Source organism: Panthera leo, chromosome A2 (genome assembly GCF_018350215.1).
Source record: "Panthera leo isolate Ple1 chromosome A2, P.leo_Ple1_pat1.1, whole genome shotgun sequence".
In the NCBI taxonomy this organism is placed as follows: domain Eukaryota; kingdom Metazoa; phylum Chordata; class Mammalia; order Carnivora; family Felidae; genus Panthera; species Panthera leo.
The window spans coordinates 59,706,793-59,719,647 of NC_056680.1; the positions used below are offsets into that span (position 1 = coordinate 59,706,793).

Below are 12,855 nucleotides of genomic sequence, written 5' to 3' on the forward strand. Positions count from 1 at the left end.
GAAGTTCAGCAGCTGCTGGTGGAATGATAGCCCAGGATTTCATGGCCTTGTATAGATTAGATTGAGGTTCCTCGGGGAATGTGCTCAGGATATCCTTCAGGGTCTACAGGGATTATGGCATTAATCTTGTCTCCTCTTTGTGGTCACAAGCCCTGGCAGCATCCCAGGTTTTGGCTGGGTTTCCTGAATTGCCATGTAAGCTATGCAGAGATGGAGAATGTGTGCCCAGGTTTCCTTACCCTTTTCATGACAAACTCACCACATTTGCATTTGCTCCTCTGGTGACAGCAAACCTGCTTACCCTGCTTTTAATCATAAGTTGAGCGAAGGGGTGCTTCTTGAGAGATGGAGGGAAGAGCTGAATCTAGCATGAAAAGATCCATTCAGGCAGGAAACACACAGTGACGGAACCCAGGTAGATCCCCACTTCCTGAGACAGGTCCAACAAGTTGGGCTCAGCCCTGCTGACTCCTTCACCCCCTCCCTTCTGGGCCATTTGGGACATTTTCTCCAGACTTCGTGCTGCAGTAACATGCTGACACTAAGTGTCCAGAGGGACACTAAGAAAGGGACTGAGGGGTTCTGCAGAGAGGTTACATACAAGCTACATATGCAAGTCATCACTGCCTGCATGAAGCCAGGTATGTCAGCATGGGGATTATAAAAGGATTGAATGGGGAGGGCTCCAAAGCGTTGCTTATGGATGGTGGAAGAGAGTTTGTGCAAGACACGGAGGAGGAGATGAATTACAGGCAGCACGTTGCTCCTTTCTTCTGAATCCTTGCCATCCTTGGAGTTGCCTTCCTTTGGACAGGGCATCAACCATGTTCGGGTAGCTGTTGAAAAGGGCAGGGAAGAGTTAGTGGAGGTGAGAACCTGTGGCCCTCTGCTCTTGGAATGATGGATCCTGGCTAAAGGGTGATGGGTCTTCAGTTCTGAGTCCTCCAGACCTCAAGCCCTTGAAACTTCAGGGGAGGAGTGTGTCTCCTATCTAACACTCATTTGTACCATCTCGGGTTATCTCCATGACCAGGAATGAAGCCTGTGTCATCCTGCCCATCCTCCAGGCGCTCACTGTCCCCATGACTGTGCAGGACTTTGCCTAGGTCCCTCCTTGCAACTCACATTTCGTGTTCCCCTTCCTCCTCCCTTCCCAGATATACTCCATTTCCATTCTTCTGACAACCTCCACAATTATACTGTTCTCAAATATGAGGAAAGATAGGTGATTTCCTGGCACCACTCAAACAATCCCTGATCTCTCCTGTTTGTAGAGTACCTGTCATGCATCTGGGCTGCTGGGTACCTAGAGGGAGAGAGTACTGACAGTATCCACATATCCAGTGTCAATTCTGTCACTGAGATGACTTTCCTAGGGACACACGTTAGCCAAAAACAACCTCAACATTTCCCTTAATCTTATGTTAAGTGAACCTTTGTCAATCATGTCTACCATAGTCAAAAAATCTGGAAACACTCTTTCACGGGGAGATCGATATTGAGCTCTGTTCAAAAGGTAGCTAACGCTGTACTAGAAACTTGTGTACTATTCAACATGGATCCTGTGTTGATATAGAAATGCTTCTTAATTTCTATAGTTATTGTACTATGATTGACTTAAGGAATTTGAATTTGTAGCCTTGAAATCACTGAAACACCTGCCTCGACATTTTATACTGTCCTGGTAGTACAGGACAATGAATGAAAAAAAATTATTCTTAATCAACTTAGTAAATTTCCATGGTACCTTCCTCTGGTACAGTAAGAGGTTGCATCCTGATGTGCAACCAGAAGAGGTCTCCTTTCTTTATGGATGTGGTTGTCCTGGGTGGCACATCTTGTGCTTCATTGCTACAGCAATTTTCTGGGAACTGCAGAGAATCAGAGAGTAAGGTTGGTATCTTGCTAGCAGAAGACCATAGAACAATTCATCATACTTTACCCATAATCAACTTCCCGCTCTCCCTACTCACCAGCTGCCCAACAAATCTCATGCATTCAAAATGGACTTAGGAAGATGTTGAGCTTTGGTTTGCACTGAAAAGGGCCCACAGCCAGGTTTGGTGGGCCAGTCCTGATACTTAGCAGGGACACTAATATAAATGCCAGAAAGCAGAGTCACCACATGTGATGGCCAGGGTTGACATCACAATAAGAATCTACACATACTTGAGAGAGACCGGAGAGGGCTCCATTCCTCAGTTTCCTGTTCTCAGATGTGAATATGTTACTATGCTGTGTTCGTTTGTTTCTGTGATGGGGCTAAAAGTGATGTACTACAAGTGGAACCTTGAGAAAAGTAGCGGTTGGGTACTTCACAATTCATAAGATTTAGCCTCTAAAGGGAACTCAAATCATAATTTGGCACTGTTTATATTTATACTGTCTTAGGATAGCTACCTTAAATTGTTTACTTGCAAAAGCCTTCTTCACACTACATCAAGCCCCTCTTTCCACTGGCAGATGGACACAAATGTAAGTGGGGATTCTCCCATCACACTGGTGAGATTCTCTTTCTCCACCTTAATGTACCCAATGTGACTAGAGTGACTTGGGAGGACTCATTGTGGAGCCTCAGATGAAGGGTGTTTTGTGTGAGGAAAATGGCAAGAGTGACATATTATGACCAGTCATGCCATGAGACCTACCAGGAGGTGAGGTCCTATTGTCTCTGACTCTGTGACAGATATTGTGTGATGAGAGATTTGTTTTCCTGGTACATTGACATGTGTTGGGCGTATAATGAACACATTTCAGTTGTACTGTTTGATGCACTTTTACCTGCATAAAAACTCATGATGTAACGGTGATGGGATTTTTTATTGAGATAGTCGACACCATTAATTGCAAGGTTTAGGGGATTATATGTACATCTAGGGAAACTGCATACAAAACTGACACACACAGGCATATGCACACACATGCAAACACACACATACACACAAGCACTGAGAATTACAGGCACATGGTTGCACATGTAGACAGCTATTTCCCGGCACACAAACTGCCATCACCTGATGGCACTACCGCTGCTTCCAGGGATGCTACAATGTGACTATAGGTCTTTTCCGGGAAAACCTCTATGGACTGCCATGTGTCTTCTTCTTATTACGGCAGGAGCTGGAATCAGAGTGGCTCTGCACAAGAAACCTGCAAGAAAGCCCCACCTTTTTCATCTTCCAGATTTCTCCTCACCAAGTGAGGGACTCCAGAATACATACCGCTTTCACATTCTAGAAGGGTGCTCTCCAAGATCAGAAAAGAAAACACTATGAGGTTCAGATCATGCTGTGTTTTGTTTGCATAGCTCTTTTGTTACCTTAGTGACAGGAGCAAACAAGATAGGAAAGAGTGATAGAGGATCCTTATATTGGATCTTTATATCAATGTTATGGCAGCGATGGAATGAAACATAAAGGAAATCAATCAAGGAGAGAGAGGCAGAGCAGATGGGGAGACATAAACAGAAAACAAGAGGAGGAAAAGCTTAAAGAAAAAAAGTATAAAAAAGGAGAGAAGAAGAAAAGATGGGGGTATAAAATAATAGAACAAGAGATGAGAGATAGAATATTCATCCCAAAATGAGAAGGGGAACAATGGAAGTGGCCTAGTTGGTTCTGAATTATTAGAGTAATGGATTTTTTTTTTGTATTTGTTTGTTTGTTTTCCTCCCCTCAATTTCAATCTGGTTATGCCCTTTAGAGTAGTTTAAAATACTACCTCTGTCTTTGGAAAACTGATTACTGAACCCACTTCCTTCACTGCTCTTCACCAGGAGCATGTGTGAGACCTTACTCCAAGTGGAGTCCCTACGGTGGCCATCAGAAATGGCAGAGTTCTCGGATCTGTACGTCTGGTGCTGGGGCAATTTCACAACAGGGTTTGGCTGACTTCCAAACAGGGTTTGCAACACAGGTCTCACTCTGCAGTAAATAAATGTGTGGCATTTGGAGTCTCCGCATTTATGGCTAGGTGGCTCCTCGAGTACAAGGTGGAGTCAATGGCTGGGCTTTACCTCAGGGGCAACCCTTTTGCTATGAACCTTGAAACCAACACATATAGAAAGACACGGCCATCACTTCAATTTCCAGTCTAAGCTTGATGTTCCCGTATCATACCTTGTCCTCCTTCTCTTAGTGTTTTGTAACTGCTTGTTGATTAGTGTTCTGGGGAAAAAAAAAAAGACTCAGAATTGGAATGAAATGGCAAGGGCATAAGTGTTTTCAAGTCCCCAAGAAGATCGTGGAAAATAGCCTTCCCCGCCATTGGGAGATGTTTTTGTTTTGATTTGTTTTGGTATGATTTAGTCATAGAATTAGTGGGACAGCTAGGTTCTTTTTATTTTTCTTATTTCAGCAACTGAATTCTGTAACAAACTCCTATGTATTTTGGATTATGTATGAATTCTTATGTTTTAACTTTTAAACTGTCAGGAAAATCCATTTTTATGAATGTGAAGAAGTGATAACTACATAAAAGAGGGAAGTTTGAACACTCATAACTCAGCAACACGTACACTGCTCTGACTTGCTCTTTTTTAGCACTTCACATTTGTGTTTTATTTTTCCCTCCTTCTATCAGCTCTGACGTTGATGTCATTCAAACATGAAGGTGAGAAGAGTACCAAATGTAAATTTATACCTAAATATAAATGTGCCATGGTGCAGGTCCTCTGAGAGGAGAAGCAATATCAATGAGGGAAACAAACAAACAGAAATAAAAGGGCTTACAATAAATAGACACAAAGCAGACAAACTAATGCATGTATATTAATTTCTTAAAAAATAAAGCTGGAGGAATTGCCCAGAAAATTGAAAAAAAGACATGAAAAGAATAGAATATATGAGAAAAGAAAAAGGGTGATCCCAGGAGTTTCACCATTAGTGCTTAGAGAAAGGCCAACAAAATATATAAAAGGGAAAACAATTCCAAATAAATTCGACAAGAAAATCTCCAGAACCGAAAGGCACACATCATCAGATTAGAAAAGCTCACAGGTATCAAGCAAATGAATAAAATAAAACTAAGAACTACTTAAACCTATCAGAAAATCTAAAAACGGTAAAGAAAAGGAGGAAGTCCTAGAAGCTTTTGGCGTGAGGAAAACATTATCAAACATAACAAAATAGAATTCACCTGCCATCAGATTTCTTAATAAAAATGCGGGATGTTATAAAATAGGGAAGTAATGCCTTTAACCTCTGAAGGAAAGTATTTTCAATCCAGAATTCTATACTCAGGGAAATTATCAATAGAATGGGAAGTGAAAATAAATTAATTTTCAGGTGTACAAGTTCTTTAAATTTATCTCTTTAGATCCTCCTCTTAGGAAGCTACTGTGGGATGTGTATCAGAAAAACAAGAGAGAAAATGAAAAATGAGAAGGACATGAAATCTAGCTAAGGAAGAATCTGAACAGCACAGGAGACCTAAGAAAACCAGAGCAGGGGACAGACACCTGCAGAGTGAAGGTGTTCCAGAAAACAATCAAGGCCAAATAAAAAAAGGAATTCTGCTCAGTCAACTGAAAAATTTACCAATAGGCATTTGAAAGATCTGTTGGAATATTTGGAAAATGTAGTAATGATTCCAAATGAAACTGGGAAAATAGGGGGAGGAAAGGCAATGATTAATTAATTCCACAGGAAAAATGTAAGAGAAAAAAATGCTATCATATATACACACACACACACACACACACACACACACACACACACACTAGATAATGTAATCCCTGACTTCCTGTTAAAAAAGTAATGTTTAATTTTTTTTTGAGAGAGACAGAGAGAGTAAGTGGGGAGGGGCAGAAAGAGAGGGAGAGAGAGAATCCCAAGCAGGCTTCCCACTATCAGCATGAAGCCTAATCCAGGGCTTGAACTCATGAACCTGAGCCACCCAGGCGCCCCTAAAAACAATGTTAAACTATATTGGGAGAATGAAGGAAAGGGAAGAATGTGTGTGTGTGTGTGTGTGTGTGTGTGTGTGTGTGTCTACATGCTTATTTATGTGTGTGACTGAGGCAAGGTGGACTTAATTGCCATAACAAAAATAAAGTGATAATATCTGAAATTGAAGATTGAAGAAATAGTAATGCAAGTCAATTATTTTAGAATATTGAGATAAGTAGAAGGAACAGCCAGAAGAATTAAAACATTTTAGGGACAAGGTTGGGACATAGAAAAAGTGGAGGGGACTGCAATTTATATTAAAAAAAACTTTTAGAAAATATGTGACGTGAGGGGTGCCTGGATGCCTCCAGTTAAGCATTTGACTTCGGCTCACGATCTTGTTGTTCATGGTTTCGAGCCCTACATCGGGCTCTGTGCTGGCAGCTCAGAGCCTGGAGCCTGCTTCAGATTCAGTGTCTCCCTCTCCCCCTTTACCACTGTGCTATGTCTCTCTCTTTCTCAAAAATAAATAAAAGTATCTTTAAAAATTTTAAAAAGGAAATACATGACTTGAAAGCATTTAATTCATTACTTTAAAATAAAAATAATTTTTAAAAGAAATAAACATAAACTACACCAGTTGTAATGTTTTAATCTACTAACATGAATGTAGGTTTTTTTTTTTTTTATGCTATCAATACCACTCAAGATTGTGAGACAAAACATGGTGTATGGGCTTAAGAAAATGATCCTACAGGGCACTTGGGTGGCTCAGTTGGTTAAGCATTCATCTTCAGCTCAGGTCATGATCTCACTGTTCATGAGTTTGAGCCCCGAAATGGGCTTTCTGCTGTCAGCGCAGAGCCCGCTTTGGATCCTCTGTCCCTCTCTCTCTCTGCCCCTCCCCAACTTGCCCTCTCTCTCTCTCAAAAATAAACAAAACTAACATTTAAAAAAATATAAAAAAAGAAAATGATCCTGATTTACACCTTGATTTCCTGTAAATGAGTTTAAAAAAAAAAAAAAAACAAGGTAGAAGTTTGTTCTATCACAAGGAATTGGGTAAAGGATTTACAGGATTTGCATGTATGACATCTGCCCAGAGGTTGCGTATTATTCAGATTTTGATGAATTTTTGAGAGATATTAATTAAATTGATGAATAATCCTAACTAAGGTGATTAAAATCCAAACATTCATTGATGTATTGTAATTCATAATATCAAACCAGCCCTGAGATAAACTCTGTGTGTGTGTGTACGTGGTGGAGGGGCAGACACGATGACAAGAATCACATAACTTTCCTGTACCCCAAGGATTACTATTGATGCTTCTGATCCCGAGGGCTTACAGATGAACTGTGTTCCACTCCAAGGCATTCTTTACTTTTGGGTAACACGTTATCAGAGGAAACTCTCTCTTTGTGCCATTAAATCGGTCCAGTGTCTCTGTCTTTTGAGGTTTTACCAGTTACACTGACAGCATTTCTGCATTGTTTCTAGTTTCTTTCCCTTTGTTCTCAGCCTCAGTGGTACATGGTTTGTTCAGTTCCCCTCCAGCCTATTTCTCTGCTTATTGCTCAGAGCAGCAGCCACAGGGGTGAGGCCCCCCCACATCAGTAGACAAAGAGCCTAATTTAAATCCTCTCTCATGATTCAGAGTTCAGCTTTGAACCCACTTCTTCATCACAACACGGACCACTTCATCTGTCTCGCAAGATTTCTTCTTAATTCTTTTGTTAAGTGCCTTTATTTAGTTATTTTGATTGTGTTAGCATTCCCGTTTGTTTGATTATGCTGTAACCTTGCAATTATGATTTTTTTTCTCTTAGTGCACCACATGCTATGGCACGAAGAAAATGGTTGCTGAGTGTCAAGTGTTCTGGAACTATTTAGAGGTCAATGGCCCTCTAAAATACAGCACCTGTAATCCTGGTTTGCAAGACAGATGTGCTTTAAAACAAAATACACTCATAAATGGTCTCTGTAGGGATAGCTTATTTTATGCTATGGAAAAGGGAAGGTACTAGAATGTTGAAGATTGCATAACAGGTACCCAGTTTCCTTTGGGATCGAGGGGAAATGCAGAATCAGTTAACTACTCATTACTATGCTTAGAAAAAAGCAGTATTAGCTTTAATCAAAATCATATAACCAACCTTCTTTTTACAGAATACCTAGTCCAAGGGCCAGCCAGTGTTTTGTTTCCCTAGTACAAGCCTCCAGTGCTTGCTGACTGATGGGATAGTGACAATTACCAGTAATAAGTTAATTCAATTCCATCCAATTCAATCAGTAATCGTGTACCAATTACATTGTGCAAGTACACTACTTGCAATACAGTTTTCCTACGACTCAGTTCCTGTCCTGGAAGAGTCACAGTCTAGTAGGAGAAATAAACATATGATTAATTAAGCATACCAGTAGGAAAGAAAACACCACGACGACCATAGTGGCAACTTTCTATATCTGGAGTTAATGCGCTCACAAATGTATACACAAAAGTTTAAAGCACTTCTTAATTTTGAAACATTTTTAAATACTTTTTCTACTCATGCATCTCTCTTTAACCACTATCTAGTGATTTTGAATTCCTCCAGTGATTTTGAATACTCTTCTGGAAACAGGAGTATTGGTGCATTTGTGTGAATATCTTCTGGAGTAAAACTTGATGGGACAAGGTGCTAGATCTCCACTCAGGAGTTTCCATTAACTAAAAAGCACTGAGCTTCAAAATCTAATCCAGGATATTCCCCCATTCTTCCAGAGTTGTCCTTGTCCAGAAAAGCATCATCACATTTCTATCTTCTTGAACATCAGCATTGACAAGAGTCGCCTATGATGCAATTATGTTGGTCCCTGAGTGCCACAGGGTAAACCTCTCCAAAGCCAGTTAAATTAATCAAGAAGGCGAAATGTTAATATGTCAATATGGTGACTAAGCAGGGGAAATTCGTACCCTGAGCATCATCCCGTCTGCAAAACTGGGTCTGATACATGGAATAGCGATATGAAACGTGACTTGATTTGAGAGTAATGTTGGATGATGTGTCATAGCCTGATCAAGTCAGCAATTAAATATAATCAAAAGAGAGAGTTGTTTAAAAATGTTTCTCTACTTCACTTTGGTGGAATACAATTCTACAGAACACATTCAGAATTAAGAGGCGTGTATTTAGCTTAATTAAATATTTAATCACATGTCATCTACCTATTATTTCCACTCTCCAAGTTTCCATAACACCCAGAAGAGTTGGCTAATTTTTAACATTTCTGTTGACTTTCTCCAAATTGAACACTATTGTTTTATGCTTCTATCCACCTTGTGGTTGTCACAAAATCTCTTCCTCTCATTACCTTCAGCTTTGCTGGGGAAACCAAGTGGAATTAGCAATCAATCACAGCATTTAGCAGCTCAGCTGGCCTGAATGAAAAGCTCAGGACACATCCAGGTGAAAAATGAAATTGCTTTGCCTTGTTGCAATCCTCACATATTTCTACTCCACTCCCTATAACCATTTCTTACTCTTAATCAGAAGGAAAAATGCAAGCAGATACATTATGTAAGACAGTGGACTAAAGACCTGGCCCCAGGTAGAGGCCATTTAATTAAAAGGTGTAAGATGAATAGGCTGTAAAATTCAGCTAGTCCCATATAAAAAGTGTTGGCTTAGCAGAACTGAATGATGATCCAAGTTAACACATGTGAATTTGTGGAAAAGAGAAAAACAGCTTTGAAATCTTATTAGCTTTGCTTTTACTTTCGTTATGCTTCACATTCAAGATTACAGGCTAAGGAAAAAAATTTTTTAAACTGAAGAAAGGAAGGAAGAATGGAAAGGACAGATGGAAGGAAGAAGGACAGCAGTCATAAGTATGTAGTTGCAGATTACAATCAAAGAATATTATTATGTTTTGTTTGTTTAGTATTAAGTGCCCATCAGCATATATCTTCATAATTTTCAAACTGTTTCAATAGTAATTAGGAACAACAAATGTCTGGACTGTGGCTTCAAAATAGCTTATCCCATCAACCCTCAGTTTGTTCTCAGTTTTTAACAGTCTCTAATGCTTTGGCTCTCTCCCACTCTAACCTCTTTTTTTTTTTTTTTTTTTTTGATGGGGGGTGGGAGGGAGGGCAGGGTGGGTGATGGGTATTGAGGAGGGCACCTTTTGGGATGAGCACTGGGTGTTGTATGGAAACCAATTTGACAGTAAATTTCATATATTAAAAAATAAAAATAAATAAATAAATAAATAAAGTACTAGCACCAAAAAAAAAAAAAAAAAATAGCTTATCCCAGATTTACGATAACAAAGAGGAATTTTGCGATGTTTGCTAGGGGGCACTGTGAGGCCATCTTCACCTTGTTTGTTCCTTTGAGTTGTTAGTGGTTGGTCCATTTTAATTATCTGTGTTTCTGTGAGACATGAAGTATTACATTGTTAATTATGGAGTTTTCAGCCTCATAATGGTTTTTGTCTAACTACTTTGACTCCAGGTATTTCCTGTGCCCTTCAAAATCTATGTTTTCTGGTGGGATTTGGGTAAATTGAAAACACTAGATTATAGTGGGGCTTCATCTGGGAAATGTAACCGAATCCCGCCTCCACTATGAAGAGTGACATTCGGGGTGCCTGAGTGTCTCAGTAGGTTAAGCGTCCAACTTCAGCTCAGGTTATGTTCTCACGGTTGGTGTGTTCCAGCCCCGTGTTGGGTTCTGTGCTGACAGGTCACAGCCTGGAACCTGCTTCAGATTCTGTGCCTCCCTCTCTCTCTGGCCCTCCCCTGCTCATGCTCTGTTTCTCTCTCTCTTTCTTGGTCTCAAAAATAAGTAAACAAAAAAAAAAAAAAAGAAAAGAAAAGAAAAGAAAAAGAAAAGTGACATTTGTTTTCCTCTAAAGTCGCCAGGTCTAAGCACATCACAGAGTTTGGTGTTGAACATCTGAATCTTGGGACTTGTATACTGAAAAGTATTCCTTCTATTCTGATATAAACATAATAGATTTTTGAAAGCAAGATGCTATCCTCTCTATCATCAGCAGGGCCTGGGTTCACCGACCACAATGCAGTTAAATAATAAGAATATTCATAAGCACCTGGGGGACTCTTGATTTGGAGATTTTAATTTTCTAAGGGAAACAAAAATAGTTTCTGAGGCACTGCTGCTCCGACCTCAGAGCACCATAACTGAGCCAATTTAGGTTCTTCTGAGTCCATTTGTCCACAGCAGAGTTCTCCTAACTAAAATGTATTTGGTATTTTCATGGTCCGGGTAAGGCCACTCAACAGTTGAATTCTTTCATTCAAATTCTCAGAAATTAAGAGAACAATTTTAGTGTAAATGCTCCAACAAGAAGCAGACACAGAACACTCACAAGGTCAGCAGAAAATGGAGAATTCGTAGCTTGAACATCTCTAGCAATTTCAGACATGAGTAGTCTAAGCTTAATTTATAGGGGGTTAAATCAATCATTTGCTTGCGAGTTCGAGTAGCAGTCAATAGATTTTGCAAGGCAAAGGGCCACCCAGATGGCATATATTTGTAAATCAGTCCTTCCCAAAACTTGAAACTAAAACTCATTTCATTTCTATGAGGCCCAGTTCTTAGGGTGGGCCCTCTGTGGTGACCAACAGACATGTCTCCAAGGTATAATGGAAACTTCTCTATCCATCACATTCAATTATTTGGGTGGGCAACTGTTACCAACTCAATACCTATTTCTCATTTACTTCCTTACTAACACAGTACCAATTTTATTGGGTGTGGCGATTGTCCAGCTAAAAACCCTTTTCCCAACCTTCCTTGTAGCTAACATTTCCCATGTGAAACAGTTCTGACCCACGAATTTGAAAGAAAATTTTGTTGGGTGCTTCCAATGAGACATTTAAAATGGGACAAACTTGGCTGGCTTGTCTGTTATCCTTTCATCTTTTCCACGCTCCTTTATTTCTGGAATATAGATTCAATGATGATACAGAGTAGGAACCATCTTGTGACCCATGTGGGCTGGCTGAGCACCATGGCAGAAGGTGCTTCCCGACAGCCTGTGCCAACACTGGACTCCCTAACTCACTCTTGACTTCTCATTACCTGATAAATAACACCTCTACCTCATACAAGCCACTGATATTTCAGATATCTCTTTAATGAGGCTGACCTAAGTTCTTATCTGGTACGTACACCCTATAGCAAAAAAAAAAAAAAAAAAAAAAAAAAATATATATATATATATATATATATGAGCAATTGACATAATGAACAGCAAACTTTAAATTTCTTCAGTTTCTTATTTTATTTTGAAAAATTCAAACATTTTATTTTTTATACCATAATATACCTAAAGTAAAATCGATGACCTGGGGGAGGGGGGGGAAGGCGCCTGGGTGGCTCAGTCAGTTAAGCATCTGACTTCAGCTCAGGTCATGATCTTGTGGTCCTCAAGTTTGAGCCCCATGTCAGGCTCTGTGTTGACATCTCAAAGCCTGGCATCTGCTTCGGATTCTATGCCTCCCTCTCTGCCCCTCCACCACTCACACTGTCTCTTTCAAAAATGAATAAATGTTAATTTTTTTTTTAAATTGATGATTCAGGTAATGTGGCATTTATCCTCTGCCTTCTGATAGCACATCATGTCACTGTGTATCCAATACGGAAGATACAAGATTGGAATAAAGTCCAGGAAGTTTGCAACAACGTGTATCCCATGAAAATGCCATCAGTAGGTTAAGCTTTCATGTTCTCATATCTAAAATGGGAATAAAATATTTAAAACATCTCATTGTGAAAAAGAATACATAAGATGAAGCTAAATCCCCTAACACTGTGAATGGAAATCTCTGCCCACATTTCTATTGAATGAAAGACTGAAGAATAAAATAAAAAAAGTTCAGTTATCTGAAAGGTAACTTTAACACTAATGAGAAAATCTAAAGTGGAAATGGAGCAGTTCAAATCGAAGTGTCTC

General features: G+C 39.7%; 1 protein-coding gene across 1 annotated transcript; it reads right to left on the minus strand.

Moving 5' to 3' along the window:
• Positions 1-312: 312 nt before the first annotated feature.
• Positions 313-2,063, minus strand: LOC122213137. The gene is made up of 3 exons (XM_042927323.1): positions 1,974-2,063; positions 1,748-1,871; positions 313-836 (listed from the first exon to the last, which is right to left on the minus strand). The coding sequence occupies exons 1-3, from the start codon at positions 1,992-1,994 to the stop codon at positions 313-315; spliced, it is 669 nt and encodes a 222-aa protein (XP_042783257.1). The 5' UTR covers positions 1,995-2,063.
• Positions 2,064-12,855: the final 10,792 nt, after the last annotated feature.

Bases quoted from the DNA above. Each gene is read 5' to 3' on its own strand.
- LOC122213137 (XM_042927323.1), bottom strand. From the start codon at position 1,994: ATGAGATTTGTTGGGCAGCTG. The intron at 1,872-1,973 runs GTGAGTAGGGAG...GATTCTCTGCAG, and splicing joins TGAGATTTGTTGGGCAGCTG to TTCCCAGAAAATTGCTGTAG. The intron at 837-1,747 runs GTACCATGGAAA...CCTTTTCAACAG, and splicing joins TCTTACTGTACCAGAGGAAG to CTACCCGAACATGGTTGATG.